This window comes from Cervus elaphus, chromosome 9 (assembly GCF_910594005.1).
Source record: "Cervus elaphus chromosome 9, mCerEla1.1, whole genome shotgun sequence".
NCBI lineage: Eukaryota > Metazoa > Chordata > Mammalia > Artiodactyla > Cervidae > Cervus > Cervus elaphus.
This window is the reverse complement of record NC_057823.1, coordinates 25,641,080-25,662,530: the sequence shown is the minus strand read 5'-3', so window position 1 is coordinate 25,662,530 and position 21,451 is coordinate 25,641,080. Positions and strand designations below refer to the sequence as shown.

General features: G+C 34.9%; 1 protein-coding gene across 2 annotated transcripts in view; it reads left to right on the top strand.

Annotated features, from left to right (window-relative positions):
• The window catches only part of LYRM7 (LYR motif containing 7), a 29,794-nt gene extending 9,918 nt beyond the window's left edge, over positions 1-19,876 (top strand). For both annotated transcript variants that reach the window (XM_043912188.1, XM_043912186.1), the window contains exons 4-5: positions 2,557-2,638; positions 11,311-19,876. In XM_043912188.1, the coding sequence (XP_043768123.1) occupies positions 2,557-2,638; positions 11,311-11,381 (153 nt within the window). In that variant the 3' untranslated portion in view covers positions 11,382-19,876. The remainder of the gene's footprint in view (positions 1-2,556; positions 2,639-11,310) is intronic.
• The last annotated feature ends 1,575 nt before the right edge of the window (positions 19,877-21,451 follow it).

Below are 21,451 nucleotides of genomic sequence, written 5' to 3'. Positions count from 1 at the left end.
GTAAGTAGTTAATTACATTATCATATATTGTGATGAAGTCTTGGCACTGAAAGGAATCCTAGGTGACCTCTTGACCAGCAATTCTCAGACTTTTTGGTCTCAAGACCACTTTACCTTCTAAAAAACTGAAGACTCCAAAAGGTGTTGTATGTATGTTATACCTATCAATATTTACCGTAATAGAATTTAAAACTGAGAAATTTTTTAAATATGTTAATTAAATAATTCAAATTGATATGTTTATTACATGCTAACATATATAGTCTTCATGAAAAATAACTATTTTCAGAAAAATATAGTGAGAAGAATGGCATTATTTTATGTTTTTGCAAATCTCTGTAATGTCTGGCTCATTAGGACTTAGCTAAATTCTTATATCTGCTTCCTTATTCAACCTGATGCCATATGTTTTTTAGACTGAGTTATATGAAGAAAATTCAGCCTTTTATAGATACATAGTTGGAAGATGGTAGTGTATATGTTATCCTTTTCAAGTAATTGTGAATATTCTTTGATACCATACCTAAACAAGTGGTAAATTTCTAAAGGTTAGTTGCAGTGTGGATCTCTGTTATCTGTTAGACCAATGGATGGGCATGTGTGTTTATCTCCTTGAGGGGGCGGGGAGTTCGAGGTCTCATATGGAACCACATCCTGCTTATCCCCACTCTTCTCCCCTAATCCCTTGTTTCTGATCTAGCTTTGTTTCCAGCCTTAAACCTAAACCTCAGCTCAGTTTACGCACCGCCAGTGAGTGAGAAGGCTCACTGTTCTTTCTCTACCCTACTAAGCCCCTTCTCAGGTCTGTCAGGAGGTGAGGCTTTGCCCAGCATTCTCTGTGTTAATTAATGGCAGCTCCCTCCTTTTTATGTTCAGACCAAAAACCTTGGTGTTCTCTTTTGTGACTACTTTCCTTCTCTCACATTTACATCCAATCTGACAGCAAATCCTGTTGATTTAACCTTCAAAATATATTCCAGAATTTGACCATTTCTTATCTTCCCATTATTATTTCCTAGTTCAAGCCACCATTATTTCTCACTGGATTTTTACAATAGCCTCCTAGCAGCTGTTGTTGCTTCTGCTCTAACTCCCTACAGCCTAGTCTTGATACTTAAAGGACAGTGAGCCTTTTAAAAAGGCATATCCCATAGCTACTCTGTTCACAACTTCCATGGCTCCTTATCCCATTCAAAGTAAAATCTAAAGTCTCTGCCTGCCATGACCTTTAATACTGCATCCTCTGACTCCTGTTAACTTCCCACCTCAACTCACCACACACTTCTTACCTGTCCAGCTTAGTACCTTCTTTGAGGGTGCTTTAATTTGCCAAAAATTTTCTTGTCTGAGGCCATTAATGCTGTTGCTTCTTTCTAGGATATTCTTTCATATGCCCTCATGTCTTCATTTAGTAGACCAATAGATTTTAATGTTTTTCCTGTTGAGTGGGTCTTTTACCCATGCATGGTTTTGTGACGTCATGCACTAATGATTTGAAAAACATGTTTACCAAGTAATGCAGACCTTCCAAATATTGACATAGTTCAGTATGTAATATTTTTAAATTGCATCTGTTAATATCCGTCTCATCAGAAAAATCTTGAAGTATTGGGAATCTGTCAGACTTAAAATGACAGATAAAAGTTCTCCAGAAGTGTGAATTTTGCTTAAAAGCTTAAATTTTGTCATTGTCAGCAAATGGCTGTCAGTTGTTTTCTTGAAGTGAGGTACTCATATCACTCATCTTCAAGAAAACATCTGCCAGTTACCCAAATCTGAATAATGAGAGTTTGTCTGTCAGTGGTTCATTCAAGTAGAAATGGTTTTCCAGAGAAAAAGCTCTACTGCTCACAGCTCAAACAATACAGATGGCTCTAATATTATGAAAATAATTTTGACTTTATGGGTCCCCTGAAAGGGTCTCAAGATCCTCCCAAGTATCCATGGCTCTGAGAATCACTGTTCTTCATTTTGTGATGATGAGGTCTGAAACTTAAAAGAGAGTGGATATTAACCCAAGGCCACATACTCAATGACAGAGCCAGAGTTGGAGTCCAAGTATTCTGACTCCTAATGCAGTGCTTTTACTAGTGTTCAGAACATCCAACTCTGTAGTGTAAGAAAGATTCAGACGCACTCAAAAGAATAACAAGAAAACTGCACATTTTAAATGAAAAATATATATTACAACAAAAAATATTCCAAATCTGTTCTGGATCAAAATATGGAATGGATAGATAAAAGGTAAAAGTATATGCATGTCTAAGCTTTCTATAAGCTTGGAATGGTTACAGAAAGTTAGAGGCAAGGGAATTCCCTGTCAGTCCGGTGGTTAGGCTCCACACTTCCACTTTTGGGGACGTGGGTTTGATCCCTGGTGGGGAACTAAGATCTCACAAGCTGCAAAGCACAGCCACAAAAAAAAAAAGTTAAAAGCAAGTATCACCTAAAAAGAAATTGTAGCAGTAAATCTATAGTTTTCAAAAATGGTACATTAGTGTGAACCATTGAATAAACACGCAGAAGATTTATTCTTTTTGTTTGTTTTCTTAACAGCTGATAAAAATAGGTTCTGATGTTGAATTGATACTCAGAACATCTGTTATACAAGGTATTCACACAGACCACAATACGCTGAGTAAGTAATATTAAAAAAGAATGTTGCTTGCAATATATTTTAAACTATTGAGCAATTACAGTGCCTTTAATGCTAATTAGTAAAACAGTTTGATTTTGCCAGTGTGGTATATATTGTACACATTTGTAAGGCTGTATTTAAAAGTGCTGAATTATGAAACTTTGCTTTACTGGACATTTTTCTTTTTCTTTTGTTGTTTTTCTTTTTAACCTTAACCACTTGTTGTGTTGCAAAACTTCAGTTACAAAGACAGTACAGGCATACTTCAATTTATTGTACTTCCCAGAGAATGCATTTATTACAAACTGTCAAGCAGGCAAGTCAAGCAAGTCTACTGGTGCCATTTTTCCAACAGCATTTGTTCACTTGTGTCTCGGTGTAGCATTTTGGCAATTCTTGGAGTATTTCAAACTTTTTCCTTATTAACTATATTTGTTATAGTGATCCATGATCAGTGCTCTTTGATGTTACTAATACAACTTGCTGAAGTCTCAGAATATGGTTAGTATATTATAATAAAGTATTTTTAAATTAAGGTATTTAGACATAATGCTATTAGACATTCAGTAGACTATTAGTATAGTGTAAGCATAGCTCTTACATGTTCAGGAGACCAAAAAATTCGTGTGATTTGCTTTATTGAGATACTTTATTGTAGTGGTCTGGTACCAAACCTGCAATATATGAGAGGTTTTCCTGTAGGACTGTTTTTGTAATAATTTATTTGGCATTCTTAATTTTCATAGTAGAATTTGTCACCTACCTAGACTAAATCTGTTTATCTTTTCTTCTGTGATTCAAGTTATTTTCATTTAGAAGACTTGGGATTACACAAAATGGGACTATAGTTGAGGATCCTCTGTTATACCTCCAGACTCCTGGTGGGGCTCTGGTAGAATCTCATTTTATATAATACTTGGTTTTCATTCCTTAAAGTATTTGAGGAGACAATAACAAAGATACAAACAACATAAAAACAGAAAAGTACACAGTTTATAATAGTACAGCTCAGTGAATTTCCACAAACTAAAATATAACCAATATCCACATCAAGTTATATTAATGTTACTGCTATCCCCAAAGACCCCTCATGCCCCTCCAGTCAGCCCTTCCCCGCAAGTATAACCACAGTCTTGACTTTCAACAGTATCAGTTTTTAACCCAATATAATAAACTGTAATCATATAGGATTTCTCTATTCTCTAGCCTCTTTCTCTCTCTTTGTGCCATTCATCTTTATTATTGGATAAAGCAGCATTTCTTTGAATATTATATGAGTGAAATGTCCGTGTCATATGGTATATGTTTATTCAGCTTTAATAGGTACTGCTGACCAGCTTTCCAAAGTAATTAGGCTAATTTACATTTCCAGGAGCAGTGTCTGAGAACTCAAGTTGCTTTATATCCTCACCAGCTCTTGATACTAGGCATCTCTTAATTTTAGCATTTCTGGTGGTTGTATAATGGTACCATATTGTGACTTTAATTAGCATTTCTCTGATAATTAACGAAGTACTAGCACTTTTTCGGTGTTCAGTTGTCATTTGGATATTCTCTTTTATGAAGTGGCTGTTCAGGTCTTTTGTTCATTTTTCTAAGAGGTTATCTGCCTCTTTATTATTGATTTGAAGGAATTCTTTATATGTTATGAATATAAATCCTTTGTTGGATATATATATATATATATATAAAACAAGAATCTACTTTTAGCTTTTTCATTTTGCTATTTATTTTTTATTTTTGTTATCTGTTTTTTATCTTTTGGCCACACCACATGGCATGTGGGATCTTAACTCCCCGACCAGGGATAGAACCTGCACACCCTGCCTTGGCGGCACGAAGTTTTAAACACTGACCACCAGGGGAGTCCCTTGTTTTGCTGTTTTTGTCTTTTGATGCGAAGTTCTTAATTTTAATGTAGTCCAGTTTAATCTCTTTCTTCTTTTATGGTTAATACTTTTCTGAGTCTTGTTTAACAAAATTTTGCCCATCTCAAGCAAGGTCTTGAAGTGATTTTCCTGTGCTCTCTTCCAAAAGCTTTATTGTTTGATATTTTTCATTGGTTGTATCAACTAGAGTTGATTTTTTTTTATGTGGAATAAGATAGGAATCAAGATGTATTTTTTTAATATCTGAATATTCAGTTGAACCAGCATTATTTATTGAAAAGACCACTCTTTCCCCCCTGCACTATAGGGTCACCTTTAGCATAAAATCAAATAATATATATTTGTGCATCTGTTCCTTGATTTCATAATTTCTTCAGTTTGCTTTTCTGTCCTTGTATCGCTACCATAATGTCTTGATTACTACAGCTTTATAAATCTGAATGGGCTTCCCTGGTAGTTCAGTGGTAAAGAATCCGCCTGCGAGTGCAGATGTTTGATCCCTGGGTTGGGAAGATTCTTTGGAGAAGGAAATGGCAGCCTACTCCAGTATTATTGCCTGAGAAATCCCATGGACAGAGGAACCTGGAGGACTACAGTCCATGGGGTCACAAATGATTTGGATACAACTTAACAACTAAACAGCATCAGTAAATCTGAATGTCTAGTACTATAATTCCTATACAGCTTTCAAAGTTATTTTTAGTTTATGAGCATCATCAGAAATTATTTGATCTAAGTAATATTTCTAAGGGCAATAAACATGGTTAATCCTAAATTGAAAATTTATACTCATTAGCTTTAATCTTAATAATAATCTTTAGAGTTTCTATGTACTATAGCAATTATAGCAAAATGTTATCTTTATTATATGAATAAAATTTTAGATAATTTCAGATAACTAAATTTGATAACTATATTTCAGAAGCCTAGTTTTAAGTATGATAATATTAGTTTAAATTTTGGGTTTTTTTCTTTTGGCTTTCTGTATATTTAATTTTCCCACAGGATTGAAAATTTTGACTCTTACATGGTTATAGAATATAATGCTATATTGCCTTAATAATGACCTCCTTCTTTCTGTTAAGTTATATATGGATCTCTTTTTTCTACTTTATGCCTGTGGGTTCAAGATAGAACAAATTTGATTCTTTAATCTGTTTTAAAAAGTTACTCTAGCTATGACAACATTCATTTCATGAACGCCTTCCAGAAAACAGTGGTGCTTTTTTTTTTTTTTTTTTTTTTTAGTGGTGCTTTTTTATAACGCTAAAGTTGAGTGAAGAACGCATTCTGAAGTGGTATAGAGATGAAGAGATGAACGAGGGGAAGTGACTGGTTTCATGCTTCTGCATGTGACTGTCCAGTTTCCCCAGCCCTATTCATTGAAGAGACTCTTCTTTCCCCATTGCATATTCCTTTCTCCTCTGGTGTAAATTAATTGACCATGTATGTGTGGATTTATTGCTAGACCCTCTGTTCTGCTCCATTGATCTATATGTCTGTTTTTATGCCAATACCATACTGTTTTGATTGTGATTAATTTGTAGTAAAGTCTGAAACAAGAAGTGTGATGTCACCAATCTTGTTCTTCTTTCTAAAGATTTGTTTTGGCTATTTAGAGTCTTTGCGTCTCACATTTTAGGATTGTTTGTTCTGTTTCTATGGAAAATGCCACTGAAATTTTTATAAGAATGGCATATGATAGTAGATTGGTTTGGGTAGTGTGGACATTTCAATAACAATATTAATCCTTCCAATCCATGAAAACACAGTATCTTTCCATTTAGTTGTGTTTTCAGTTTGTTTCATCAGTTTCTTATAGTTTTCAGGTTGATAGTCTTTCACCTCCTTGGTTAAATTTATCCCTAGATGTTTTATCCATATGTATGTAAATAGAATGTTTTTCTTAATTTCCCTTTCTGATATTTATTCTGTTCATTATTAGTATATAGAAATGCAACAGGTTTTTTTGGTATTGTTTTTGTTATCTCATAACTGTACCAAATTTATTACTTCTAACAGTTTTTTGGTGGAATAGTTAAGATTTTCTATGTATTATGTCATGTCATCTTCAACTAGTGACAGTTTTACTTGTTTCCAATTTGGTTGCCTCTGTTTCTTTTTCTTGCCTGTTTACTCTGGCTAGGACTTGCAAAATTGTATTGAATAAAAGTGGTGAGTAGGCATCCTTGTCTCGTTCTGGATTTTGGAGGGAAAGCTTTTGGGTTTTCACCATTGAGTATGATGTTAGCTTGTCATATATGGCCTTTATTATGTTGAGGTTTATTCCCTCTTTACTCACTTTGTTGAGAGATTTTTGTCATAAATGAATGTTGGATTTTGTCAAATGCTTTTTTGGTATCTATGGACATGATCATATGATTCTTACTCTTCATTTTATTAATGTGGTATTTCACATTGATATATTTGTGGGTATTGAAAAATCTATGCATCTCTGTAATAAATCCCTTTTGATCAAGGTGTATGATCCTTTTAATATATTGTATTTTGGATTTACCAGTTTTTAAATAACCTTGTTGTATTTCAGGGATTTCCATCTCTATGAGTTCTAAATTCCCAAAACAGAATCTAGAATATTCATTTCCTTAGTTTCCTTTGCAGCTCAGGCATGGATATGTAGCATACTACATTACTCATATTCCTAAATGAGCTTGAGAAAAGAGGCTTGGCACAGAACCCAGTTTTCTGGCAAGAGTTAGCGTCAGTGGTTGCAGAGTCGGGTTACTGTTCCAGAAGTGTCATTGGGGTAGCAGGAGCAGATGTAGTAAAGTTGAGTTTCCACCAACATCCTAAATATAGTGCGTTGTGCTCCATAAGCATAGAAATGGTGTAGCTTTTTCTAGTGCCCCGTAGGTAGTGGCAGTTTTCATCATCAGGGCAGTTCATGGTATTGCTTTGGACAGTGTTCCTGGAAGCTTAGCCTCAAGCCTGCCTGATTGTTAAGCCCTCAGATTAATTCCTTGAGTTAGACCAATAAACTGTTAATAAATGTCTTTTCTGCCTAATTAGCCAGTCAGCTTTTGTTACTTTTAACTAAGAACGATAGAAGTTGTTGCCAAGAAGTGAGATACCTGAGATTACACAACATAAAATATGAAATGAAAGCAGGGGTTGGGGAGAGTGTTGTTCACATGGACCTGACCGTCACAGGCCTCAGGCTGGTGGCCCTTGTTACGTAGTGGTGAACACACCACTTCCTGTTTCTTGGGAGCACAGCTATAGCAGTAAGAGGTGTAATCAGAATGTCAGTATGTGCTCGTTGTTTCCTTCTACTTTCAGCAAAATATTGAAAAAGAGGATTAATGCAGATTAAGCTAGTCAGTCTGTGAAGGAAAGATGGAAAGAAGTACAGCTTTGCTAAGGGACATTTCTTGCTACATCCTGAACTCTTAATTGATTGAGGGTCCTACAATTTAGAGCCTTGCAGGCCTAAAAAAATGCCAGCTGCTACTATCCACTAAAACTAAAGCCAGCACAAGCAAGGGACCTCTTAGCTCTAATATGAAATAAGTCAGCATCCCAAATCTTTCTCATTTGCCAGACAAAGATCAAAAATAGGGTGCATTTATTCACCTGAGCCTATAGATTTTCATTGTGTTAAGACATGTCAATTAAACTAAGGGTTAGGGAGGTGGGACAACATAGAGACCATTGCCAAAGGATGAAAATATTCATGCTTAGTAATTGTCAGGACGTTTGCCTGTGGCTACTACAGTCATGGAAATGACTGGGAGAAAAAAGATGTGTAGCTTATAAAATTTTTGAATAAATTATATTGCCAGAAACCCCAAGCTGGGCCCAACCCTAGCTTAGGTCTCTTCAGCTCTTAGAGGCCATCCTGATCCCTTAACTCATATCAACAGGACGTAAACTGAAAACTTCCAAGCATCAAAGAGGAGCATTTTCCCTCATATCCCCACGTCTGGATCCCCTAGAGGACAGACCAGGAGCCTTGAAGGACAGTGGATAATAGAGGGTCTTTGGGTCTCCCAGAAACAGGATGAGCTATTACCAGTTTGGCTGACTGGAGTTTATTGCTTTGCCATGAGCAATGAGCTCTTGCTCTTCCTGTCCAAAAGGATTTAGGATTTGCTGTGGAGCAGTAACTGCCATGAATTTTCCATTCCAGATTTTTATGGCTGTATCCTGTTTGTTCTTTACTATGGTCCAGTAGGTAGCTGCCATGTGAACCACAGCTGGACCTAATGGAAAGGCTAGCACATCCTCTGGAGATCCTGGTTTTGAACCTGGATGAGACCCTAGGGGTCAGGTAGCAAATGGATATAGCTTTCTGTGTATGGGAAGAAGGGTGTATATTCATGTTGTGCAGCCAAAAGGGTGGTAGGCTTGTTGCCTCTCCAGTATCTGTTCCCTCTTACTAACTGAAAAACTGTGTTCAGAGTACAGTGTGACAGGCAAGGGGGTGGGGGGTGATTTTTCAGACCATGTGACACCTTTCTGGCCAGTGCAGGCAACTGTCCGCTGAATGTTGCTTCCAATAAAGCTACTGTTTTACAGTTAAAAAGGCATAGGCCAAGCTAGCACTCTGCTTTTTGCCCTTTTCACCTCTTTCTGCCTGGAATGGAGAGGTGACGTGACAGCAGCATTGAAGACAGACACCACACATGAAGAGTAGCAGGACAGGAAGGAAAAAATCCTGGGTCCTTGGTGGTAGTAAGGACCTGCCTTAGCCTCGGGTTGCCTTAATCTGTATTTCCTGATATGTGAGAAAATTAAATCTCTTACTTAAACCATTTTTTGTTGGACCTTTGGTTAATCTGTCTTTTCCACTAGCTTGTGAACTATTTGAAGCTGAGGAGGCTTTTTTTTTAAATTGAGGTATAGTTAACATGTAACATTATATTAGTTTCAGGCATACAACATAATGGTTCTATATTTATATATATTTTGAAATGATCACCACAATAAATTGAGTTAATCTGTCCCCATACATACTAACAAAATTTTTTTCTCATGGTGGGGACTTTTAAGACTCTCTTAAGCAACTTTCAAATATGCAATACAGTGTTATTAACTGCAGTCACTGTGCTGTGCTGAGGTGACTACTATGTCTTCATCTCTGTGTCTTCCTTTCTTGATGTAATGCCTAGGAAAAAATAAGCACCTATATGTTTGATAAGTGAAACAATTTACTGTCATTGTTAATAAGTTAAAACCTAAACTATAATATACTCTGATGAACCCTCCAAAGATTTGGAAGCAGCAAGTGAGATATAAAAAATGGTTAAATAATACTTGTTTAACGGGTTCTCATTTCAGTAAGCCAGATTTACCATGTGGCTCATAAGAGCATTTTCTTGAGTCAGATCACTTCTCTTTTTTGTAAGAATTTCAGTTTTCCTTTCGAGTTGAATTCATTATAAGAGTTTTTTAAAGATTCAAATTTATAGAAAAGATACAAGAAAAGTTGAAGAATATGTTAATTTCCTTTATCTAGATTCTACAATTTCTAACAGTTTATCACATTTACTTTATCATCTCTCCCTCATTTTTTTCCTGAAGTTTCTGAAGGTAAATTGCAGACATAATGTGTTCCCCCTCCCCCCCGCAAATGAGCATTTTTCAGATCATAATAGCCTGCTTGAGTTTAGAGCTGGAGAAATACTTCAGAGTATATTTCTTTAAAATACTTCTTTGTGTATTTCCTAAAATTGCAAAGACGTTCTTTTACATAACAACGATATAGTTATCAAAGTCAGTATATTAATGTTGATTCAGTTCGTTTATTCAGATTTTTCTGTTTGTCCTAACAGTATCCTTTAGAGCAGGAAACAAAAAAAAAATTGATTGGATAGTTCTGTGGTCTAAGAACCAGTTGAGGATCACACAAATGGCATTTAATCATCATGTTTTTTAGTCTTCCTTTAATCTGGAGCGGTTCCTTGGTCTTCCTTTGTCTTTCATGACCTTGCTGTTTTTGAAGACTATAAGCAAGTTACTTCATAGAATTTGGTGTGAGCATCTTTGATTACAACAGTTCACTTGATTCCACTTAATTCAGCTCTTCTAAAAGTTTTGTATCTTATGAGCTTTACCTCAGTTGACTTCAGCAGGATGTCTTACCTAGGGCTCAGCATTTGTTGTCATCATCATCGTTGTTGTTGAACAGTGTTTCCCAGTCGGGCACTACTGTCATTTTGAACAGACGGTTCTTCACTCCATGGCCTGTCCCACACATATCTTGCTCCTCCCTGCTAAATTCCAGTCGCGCTCTTCAGTTACTGTGACCACCCAGAACACCTCCAGTTGAGAGCCACAGTTCTGTAAAATTTGCAATTGCATGTGGGATCTTAGTTCGACCAGGCAGGGAAGTGGCACCCTGCAACTGAAAGTGCAGAGTCCCAACCACTGGACTGACAGGGAATTCCCTGAAATCTTTAAATTAGAAAAGTCATCTTGCTTTTTATATAGCTGGTACTATAATTTTCCAGTTGATAGTTTTAATTATTATTAATCTGTAATCTGCTACTGACAAGGTGTTTTGTTGTTATTTAATTATATTTAATAATGATAAAGTGTTAAGTTGGTCGTGTATGTTTTTGTATAACCTGAAATGAGAATCCTATTAAACTATATCCATTTAAAATAAAGAACACCACCTTAGAAGGTAACTGAAATAAAATATCACCGGGAAGATTTATCTTAAAACTAGATATTTTACTGTTATAAATTTTAGGGGGAGAAGAGTTTATTTGGGTTTAATTTTAATGATAATAAATACTCTCTTTGTTTTTCTTGCAGAATTGGTCCCTAGGAAAGACCTTCTTATAGAAAATGTACCATATTGTGATGCACCAACTCAGAAGCAATGACTTTTACTAAAAAAATAAAATTATAAGTCTTTGTCATTTTTTAATTTTAAAATATACAACTCTAACCAAACTCCTGGAAATGCAGATACTTTTCTCTAAAATGGCATATTAAAAATTAGTGAATTATAGTTTCATAATTAGCTTTCATGTTGAAAGGACATTGGTAAAAACTGTGGAACATAGTTAAGTATTTCTAAAGAACATTAGGTAAGATGACATTCCATTCTCATTGAAAATCAAACTGCATAAAGTGAAATAAATGGCTAGGGAGTTACATTCACTTCTCTTTGACCTTGATGAGTATTTTGGTTTTATCATAGCTATTTGAGAATGAAGTATTTTGACAGGTTGGTGGCTTTTTTCCCATGTGAACTGAAACTATTAGATTAAAATTACTAGATTAAATTAGTGTTTAGTCTCCCAAAAGATTAAAGAGTCTAAAAGTCACAGTTGTGCCAACACTCCATAGAAGGTGGCCTTTGTTTCCTAAAAGACTGAAATTATTTCTGTAGCTAACAAACAATAATACAGTTTCATTTTAGAGACAGAGTATATCTCTGTGTTCCTAAAAGAAAACTTTGAATCAGCCTTCTGAAGATAGATGAATAAAATGTCAAAATCATGTTTGATAAATGAAATAAAGAAATCCTGATTTCTTAAGGAAATAGTGGCCCTTGATCAAACTATATAATAGAGGCTTAGTAGAATTAGCTGCACTTAGACTACAGCTGGACCTTATTGTGAAAATATAATATATGGCTGCATCCTCTTCATTGTAATCAATAAGATCCAAATGGCTTTTTTTTCTTCATCATGTTTCATTCCTGACAAGACTGACAGTATCACAAAACAACTTTGAATTCTACCATCTAATGGTAGGAACTACAGAATTGTATTTAATATTCTTGTTTCTCTTTTATCTGTACATCTTTACCATTCTATTTGCTCATTGAACAGTGTTCTCTTCATTCACTGATCAGTTCTCCCATTTGATGACACAGGGTTTTTAATTTTTACAAGAGTCTCAATGCAAAATGCTTTGTTTGTTGGCAAAAACATACTGGTATAGCCATACTGAATATAAATGTCATATTTAAAAATTATTTAATTTTAGTAGGTAAATTGTTGAAATTATTGTGACATTGTACACTTAACAGTAAACCAGAGACTACCCTTAATATTACCTAATAATTTGAAGATTAGTTAGTATTTGAAATGAATTATATAGGTCAGAAGATTTGTTATGTAATTTTTTATCTCTCATACATATTTCTTATTGTGTGTGTGGAAATTAAACCTACATAAAAGTAAAAGTAAAATGCTTCACATTTTAGATTTGCCCTTTTAAGAAGATGCTGAACGTCTTCATAATACAATCACTGGTAAATTCTCTGACTTACTATTATTATTACCATTATTATTTCTCTAAATGTCTGTATTTTATATATTGAGGAAAGTTGAAATAGTTTAATATATGTCTTAATTGTTTCAGTATTATTTAACATTTTCTAGAAGTTTCTATCTAGCTTTTTTCTTTAATCTGAATTCCCTTGTTCTGTTCTTCACTCATGTTAATTTAAATAATCTCATCAAAATGTAGTTCTTTATTTTTGCAATGTAGTTATCATTAGGAACAATAGATTAATAATTAACATGTAAACTAAAATAATCAAATGTTTATTAAAGCTAGTAGCTTAGATATTTTAAGACATATACTATATGTGTATAATATATTCATCATATATATGTATATGTATTACGTATGTGTGTGTATTTATATATTGTGTGTGTATTTATGTGTGTGTGTGTGTGTATGCATTATGCCTTTGAGCCTTAAGACTATGCCATAAATTTCATTTGTAATATACCAAGATATCAACAATAGGTTTCACTGTCATAAAATTTTTAAAGATTTGGCATCCTATCCTTAAATAGCATGTATTTATTATTTCAAATGAATTTTAACATTATGTAATAGTTTTATTAGATCAGTTCAAACAATTTATGAGATTTTGGCCTGTTGTGAAACAAAGATTGTCAGTACTCTAGAGAGTAAATTTTGAGAATAATGAGTATCTTAGTGCCTGACTTCTCTATGGTACAATGTCAAATTTAATTAAATCTCTTTTAGTTAGTTTAAAAAAGACTTCCTGTGTTCCCAAAGGGAATTACCCACATCTAACATTTCACTTTGACTGTTGAAACCTATTGAAAGAAGATGGTACAAACTCTAATTGCAGATATCTAGGCTCAGAGGCCCAGCAGGACTTTGTAAAACAATCTCTTGGCAGAAGTTAGAAAGGGTGTATGGCAGGAGAATCAGATTTGGCAGGCATGTGTGAGGAAGAATCCTTCACTAAAGATTTGAAGTTAAGGGAAATAGGAGAGAGACCTTGCATAACATTTGGTTCAGAACATTGAAGTAAAGACTTGAGTCTAATTGTGTTTAACTTGGTCCTCGTTTTGCCTACAGTTGCATATTTTAACACTGGTACAATGTCCAAAAAAATGCAAAGTAATAAGAATAGGTAGAATAACAATCATTTCCCTGTAAGCACAAAGCCATAGGTCAACAAAGAAATGAAAATTCCAATTCTTAAGCAGAATTTTCTAAAATGAAAGTAGAGAAATACAAAATTAACTTTACTATATATAAGGAGTAACGTATGAGAAGTGAAATGGAAAAAAGATCCTGTTTATAATAGCAAACAAAATTATAAAATAAGAAGCAACTTAAAAAAATATATAGAATTTAAAAATGAAAGACATACTGTATTCCTAGATGGGACAGTTGAAAATTGTGGAGACGACTATTCTTTAAAATGTAATCTATCACAATTCCAACAGATTGACAGATATGTGTACATAAAAATATAGAACTTTTATATTCCGTGAAAACTACTATAAAATTTAGAGAAAGTATTTACCATCTATGTAATATTTAAGATAGGTAAGATATAACATGCTGTTATAACTCAGCAAAAGATATAAGACCATCACTAGCCCATTTAATGATCAGAGAAATATAGGTTAAAAAAAAGGAAACAGTTTTTTCATCAAAGTTGCAAAAGTTAAATTGGTCATAGGCAGTATAAGTAAAGGTGATAAGCATATGAGAAAATGGGCACTCTCATATATTTCAGGAAGGAATTAAGTTATAGAGCCTTTTTGAAAGGGAAATTGACATCAGAATTTAAAATAACCATATTCTTCAGTCTATATCCCAGTGGCTCACAAGAATACTAATAAATGTACAGTTAGGTATATGTACAGAAATTTCGTTAGCATTGTATATAATTTTTTTAATTGAAAATAGCCTATATTTTCAAAACTAGGGGAACAGTGAAAGAAAATGTGGCTCACTCATAGTCTGGGATATTATGCAGAGGTTGAAAAGTGTGATGTAAAAAATATATATGTATGTAAATAAATATATATGTCATGTGAAAGAAGTAAGTTACAGAATTTATATTCTCTGTGAATCCACTTAAATACAAAAGAACTATTTTTGCACATATTTGTGCATATATATCTATAAATATATAGAAGTAATACATGCTAAATGTTAGTATTTAGTCTGGGAGGAAACTGAGATTTGGAGAAAGGGGCTAGTAAACTGAGGACTTTTATTCTGATAACTCCTGCATGTTTATATATTTTTTACAATGTTTATATTAATACATAATTTTAAAGAACAGTAATACCTAAGCTACGAGTGATTTTTTATTTAAAATTTTAAATTATTAAATATTTAAAATATCAGCAACTGGTACATCAGACTCGTAAACCTGATTCCCATGTTTAACAATGTTACGTTTTGTCATGTATAACGAATATCTTCTTTTAAAAAAAAAAAAAGTTTTTTATTTTAGTTGCACTGGGTCTTCCTTGCCAAGCATGGGCTTTTCTCTAGCTGGGGCGAGCGGAGGCTCCTCTCTAGTTTCAGTGAGTGGGCTTCTCTTTGGGGTGGCTTCTCTTTTTGTGGAGCAGGGTCTCTGGGGCACACTGGCTTCAGCAGTTGCAGCCCCCGGGCTCTAGAGCGCAGGCTCAATAGTCGTGGCACACAGGCTTAGCTGCTCCGCAGCGTGGCAGATCTTTCTGGATCAGGGGTCAAACCTGTGTCTCCTGCATCGGCAGGTGGATTCTTTACCACTGAGCCGCCAAGGAAGTCCCCTCCTTCCTTCCGAGTCTTTTATTTTCCTGTCTCATTTCAGAGATAATTTATAGTTGGTGGATCTCATTCCCATACTTATTTTATACTTTTATTAAATGTGTGTGTGTTCAGAACAATATGTAGTTTTGTTCTGTGGCTTTAAAATGCAAATGAATAGTGTTATGCCCCATATATTCTGCAGCTTACTTTTTACCACACATTAAGTTTTGAAATGTATCTATATTGTTGGATAAATATCTAGCTATTTCACTTTTATGTCTTATTCCATTGTAACAATAAGCTAGTTTATTTATCCATGTCTCTTGATAAGCAATAGCATTGTTTCTTTTTTTTTTTTGATACTGCAAACAAATTTGCTGAAAATGCTGGCACATGGATTCTTGCACCAATGTAAAAGTTTATCTGAATATATACCAAGAAGCAGAACTGTTAGGCATAATGTATGTACATATTCTAGTCTTCTAGGAATTTAGTAACTTTACCAATTGATACTCCAATAACATGTGCAGGATTCCTTTTCTCCATATCCTCACTGTTGTTATGTATGACTTTTCTCACTTTTGTCAAACTGATGAAGATGAAAAGGTATCACATTGTTTTAATCTGCATTTCTGGATTCCTGATGAGGTGGATCATCCTGTCATGTTTATGGTCATTACAGTTTTCCATTATGAATGTGTACTCATATCCTTTGTTCACCTTGCTCTGTTGGGCTATCTGGCTTTTCTTACTGATTCTTTATATACTCTTGCCATTACTCCTGTGTTGGTTATCTGTGATGCAACTGCCTTTTTCCAGTACATAGTCTGTCTTTGAATTCTGTGATAAGCCTGTAGTTTGGGGCTTTATTTTTAGTGTATTCATTAAAAAAAAATATTTTCCTTTATTAGGTTTGCATTTATAGCTTTTTAAGAAATTCTCTTCTACTCCAAAGTCATAAAGATGTTCTTGTGTACATTTTCCTCTGAATATTGATGTTTTGCTTTTTATGTTTGGGCCTTTCTTCCATCTAGAAATTATTTTTGTTTATGATATGAGCAGGATATATATATATATATATTTTTTTTTTTTTTTTTAATAAGGTGACAGTTTGCTTCCATCACTTATTGAATAGCCCCCTTTTTTTTTTTTTTTTTTTTCTGGTACCATGTAAAGCTACTTTGATCATATCCCAAGTTACTGTTTGACTCAGTCTAACCCTCTTAGCTATTCAGGGACTTTGCTCCTACAATTCTCCTCTCCTTTGCCAAATATTTTTTCCCCTCTGTTCACTGGATTGTTCTCAACAGCATTCAACATTCTGAAATATTTCCCATCTTAAAAAATTTTTTCTTGAACCCCAGCCTCAAGCTTCAGTACCACTATTCTGCTCTTCCTTGTCCTAAGAAGTTTCTATATTTTCTGTCTCTTCTCTGTACCCATTCTCTCTCATACAGACTCAGTCAGAATTTAATCCCAACCACTCCACTAAAACCCTTCTTGTCCCAGTTACTGTTGACCTCTGCTTGGAAAGTCTCAAGGTCAGTTCTCAATTCTTGTTTTATTCATTCTATCATCAGCAACTGGCATTAATTGATCATTCCCTCTCTCTTGAACAAAGACCTAGACACATGTTTATTGTAGACTTAGCACGAGTAGGATACAGCCACGAACCAAAGCAAAAAAAATGCCTCCCTCGTCATCTGTTTATAATTTTAGATACACTCTCAGCCCTTCTTGATGCTGCTCTCAGCCGTCTCTGGGAAGAATAACCTGTGTGAACCACCTGAAATGGCTCCTGTACCCTCTGACTTACGGTGGGTTCAGCCAGTGGGGACCCTGACCAGAGCTCAGGAGGAGGGAAGAGAGCAAAGGCAAGTGCTTCTTTTCCTGACTGTGCCCCTGAGAGACTGCCTCACGCGGCGTCCCTCAAAGTTTCTCTCAGGGTGACCTCTGTACAGCTCTTTCCTTCCTGTTTGGATAAGAGCTTCCCTCCCATCTTCATATCTGGGGTAGTAACATCTTATCTGCTACTATCCATGCGAGTTACTTTACACATACAGTTTTGTAAACAGTTCGTTTATAAATAAATCTTCCTCAAACATATAGTACATCATTATTTCCTTTGGAGACTGTCACTGCCCTGGGGGAGCTTAACTTTCTGTAGGTGAGAGACATATAATAAACACAACTTAAAAATAAATTAGAAGGTGATAAGTAATATGGAGAAAGATAAGGCAGAAAAGGGAGAGAGGAAAGCTAGACCAACCATGTTGCAGTTTTAAGTCCTGAGATCAGGGAAGGTCCAGCTAAGGAAGTGATAGTTGAACCAACATGAAGGATCTGAGAATCGAGCCCTGCAGATATCTAAGTGATGAGCCTTCCAAGCAGAGGAAACTGCTAATGCAATGTTCCTGAGACAGGTTCTCATCTGCTGTGTTTTAGGAATCAGGAGCAAAGTGATTATAAGTGGGGAGTAGTAGGAGAAAAAGTCATAGAAATGATATGGCAGAGGAGCGTAGATGCCAGATTATATAGGCCGTTTTTAAGGACTGGATTTTGCTCTGAATAAAATGCAGAGCCATTAGATGGTTTTGGGAAGAGGAGTGATAGGATCTGATTTTAAGTTTTAAAGACATCATTCTGGCTATTGTGCTGAGAATAGGTCATGATGGCAAAGATGAATGCAGGGATTCCAACTAAAAGTTTCTTGCATATCATTCTGGGTAAGAGATGAGAGTGGCTTATACCAGAGTGGCAGTAGTAATGGTGGTGAGAAGTGGCAAAATTCTGGGTATATTTTAATAGATGTCCTAGATTTCCTGATGGATTGAAATGAGGTGAAAGAAAAGAGTCAGGCATAAATCCCAAGGGTTTTGACCTGAGCAGGTGAAAGGATCTTGTTGCCATCAATTGTAATGTTGAAAAAAACAAGATTTGTGAAAAAAGATTAGGTGTTTCGTTTGGGGCATGTATTAACTGGGTCAGGAAGATCTGGAGTAAGAAATGGCAACCCACTCCAGTATTCTTGCCTGGAAAATTCCATGGACAGAGGAACCTGGCGGGCCACAGTCCATGGGACTGCAGTGTCAGACACTACTGAGCATGTACATATCATTATTCATTGAAATATCTGAAAGATATCCAAGTGTAGATGTTAATAAGACACTGGATTAAGATCTGTAGTTCAGAAAGTGGTCTGGGCTGGAGATACAAATTTGGGAGCCATTAATATAGATAAAATATTTGCAATCATGATATTGGATAAAATCACCAAGAAATTGATTATATATATAGAAGAAGAAATGGAGAAGGAAATGGCTACTCATTCGAGTATTCTTGCCTGGGATATCTTATGGACAGAGGAGCCTGGCAGGCTGTAGTCTGTGGGGTTGCAAAGAGTCAGACATGACTGAGCAACTGAATGCACATGCATAGGAGAAGAGTCAATGATTGAGTCTTTTGGGGCACTCCAGTGCTAAAAGTTAGAGAGAGAAGAAACAACAAGCATAAGAGACAAAGAAGTTTCCAATAAGGTAGGATGAAAACAAAGCGAATATAGAACAAAAGTTATCAAACTATAGCTCACAAGGGCCAGATCTGACCCACTGTCTTTTTTTTGTAAATAAACTTTTATTGGAATACTATCAAACTTAACTCATTTACATCTTCTCTTTGGCTATTTTCATACTACAGTGGCATGGTTGAGTCATTTCAACAGAAACAGTATGATCCACAAAGCCCAAAATTGCTATCCGGCTCCCTTACAGAAAAAGTTTGTTGGCCTCTGGTATGTAGAATCTTGGAAATCAAGTCAAAAGAGTGTTTCATTGACAGGGAGTGACTGCATTTGTGATCATGATTAAAATTCCATTAGAAAAACCAACATGGAGATGACTTTGGTGACTTCAGCAAGATAGTATCAGTGAAATAATTGGAGAAACATACTCTTGTTGATTATTCCCAGATCTCTAAATTTATTGTAGTCACAGTTAAAATTGCAGTAGCATTTTTGTAAGGAACTGGTAAAATTTACTCAACTTTATGAGGAATAATAAAGGTTCTTAATCAGCTAAATCAGCTATGACAAAAGAGTAAAATTGGGTATCCATATGCAAAAAAATGGAGCTCTGGTCCATGCTTGGCACCATATACAAAATAATCTCAAAATCAATCATAGATCAAAATATAAAACCTCAAACTGTAAAACTTACTGAATTAACAGGAGAAATCATTGTGACTTTGTTTAGGCCAAGATTTCTGAGCTGTGACACCAAAAGCACAATACATAAAAGAAAAGTGAATTGGATTTTGTTAGAATTTAAAAAAAAAAAACTTCTCTGTAAAAGATAACTGTTAAGAGAATGAGAGGAAAAGCCACAGACTGGGAGAAAATATTTATAAATCATAAACTAGTAAAAACCTTGTATCCACAAAATATAAAGAACTTTTAGTCATAAGGTAATAAAAAAATTTAAATAGATAAATTATTTAAGTAGGTACTTCATCAGAAAATATATAAATGGAAAGCACATAAAAAGATCTCAACATCAGTTGTCATTACAAATTAAAATCATAATGAAATACTACTACATACTTAGAAGAGCTAAAATTAGAATGACTGAACATATCAAGTCTTCGCAAAGATGTAAAAGAACTGAAATCTTCATACATTACTGGGAGAAATATAAAGTGGCAGAACAACTTTGGAAAAATATTCAGCCATTTCTTACAAAGTTAAATGTTCACTTCATTTATAACTGAAACCTCTCACTCCTAGATACTTAACTAAGAGAAGTGAAAGCATGAAGATTTACATGTTTATATTACACCACAAAAGAAACAATCAACTGAATAAAAAGGCAACTTCCAGAATGAGGAAAATGTTTACAAATAATATATTGATAAGAGGTTATAATATAAAGAACTCATAACAACTGAATAGCAAAAAAAAAAAAAAAAAGTAATTTTAAAATGGGCAGTGGATCTGAATGGATGTTTTTCCAAAGAAGACATTCAGATGGACAACAGGTACATGAAAAGATGGTTTGAGGTTTGTTTTGTTTTTTTAGTCTTTTTCTATTTTTTTTGCCGAGCTATGTGGCTTGAGGGATCTTAATTCCCCAACCAGGATTGAACCTAGCCTCTCAGCCGTGAAAGTATGGAGTCCTAACCGCTGGACCATGAGGGAATTTCTGAAAAGGTATCCCATATCACTAATCATCAGGCAGGGTAATGCAAATCAAAACCACAGTGAACTATCATCTCACACCTGTTAGAATAGCTGTTACCAAAAAGATAAGAAATAGCAAGTGTTGGCAAGGGTGTGGAGAAGAGGGAGCTCTTGTACGCTGTCAGTGGGACTGTAACTTGGTGCAGCCACTATGGAAAACAGTATGGAGGATTCTCAAAAAATGAGTACACCTGTATGACCCAGCTACTACATTTCTGGGTATTTATCTGAAGAACATGAAAACACTAATTTGAAAAGGTACATGCACCCCTGTGTTCATTGTACCATTATTTATCGTAGTCAAGATATTGAAACAGCATACATGTATATCAGTGGGTGAATGGATAAAGCTGTGACTTACATATACAAAAGAATGAAATCCTGCTATTTGCAACAACATGGATGGACATTCCTTGAAGGTATTATGTTAGGTGAAGTAAGTTGGAGAAAGACAAAACGCTTATGATTTCTCACTAGTATGTGGAATCGTAAAAAGTAAAACAAAAACAAACTCCTAGATAACAGAGATTAGATTAGTGGTTGCCGGAGGGAAAGGGCCAACTACACGGTGATGAATGGTAACTAAATTTGTGATGGTGCTCACTTTGTAGTTACACAGATGTTGAAGTATAATGCTGTACTCTTGAAGTGTATATGCCTTTTTAAAAATAGGCCTACCATATG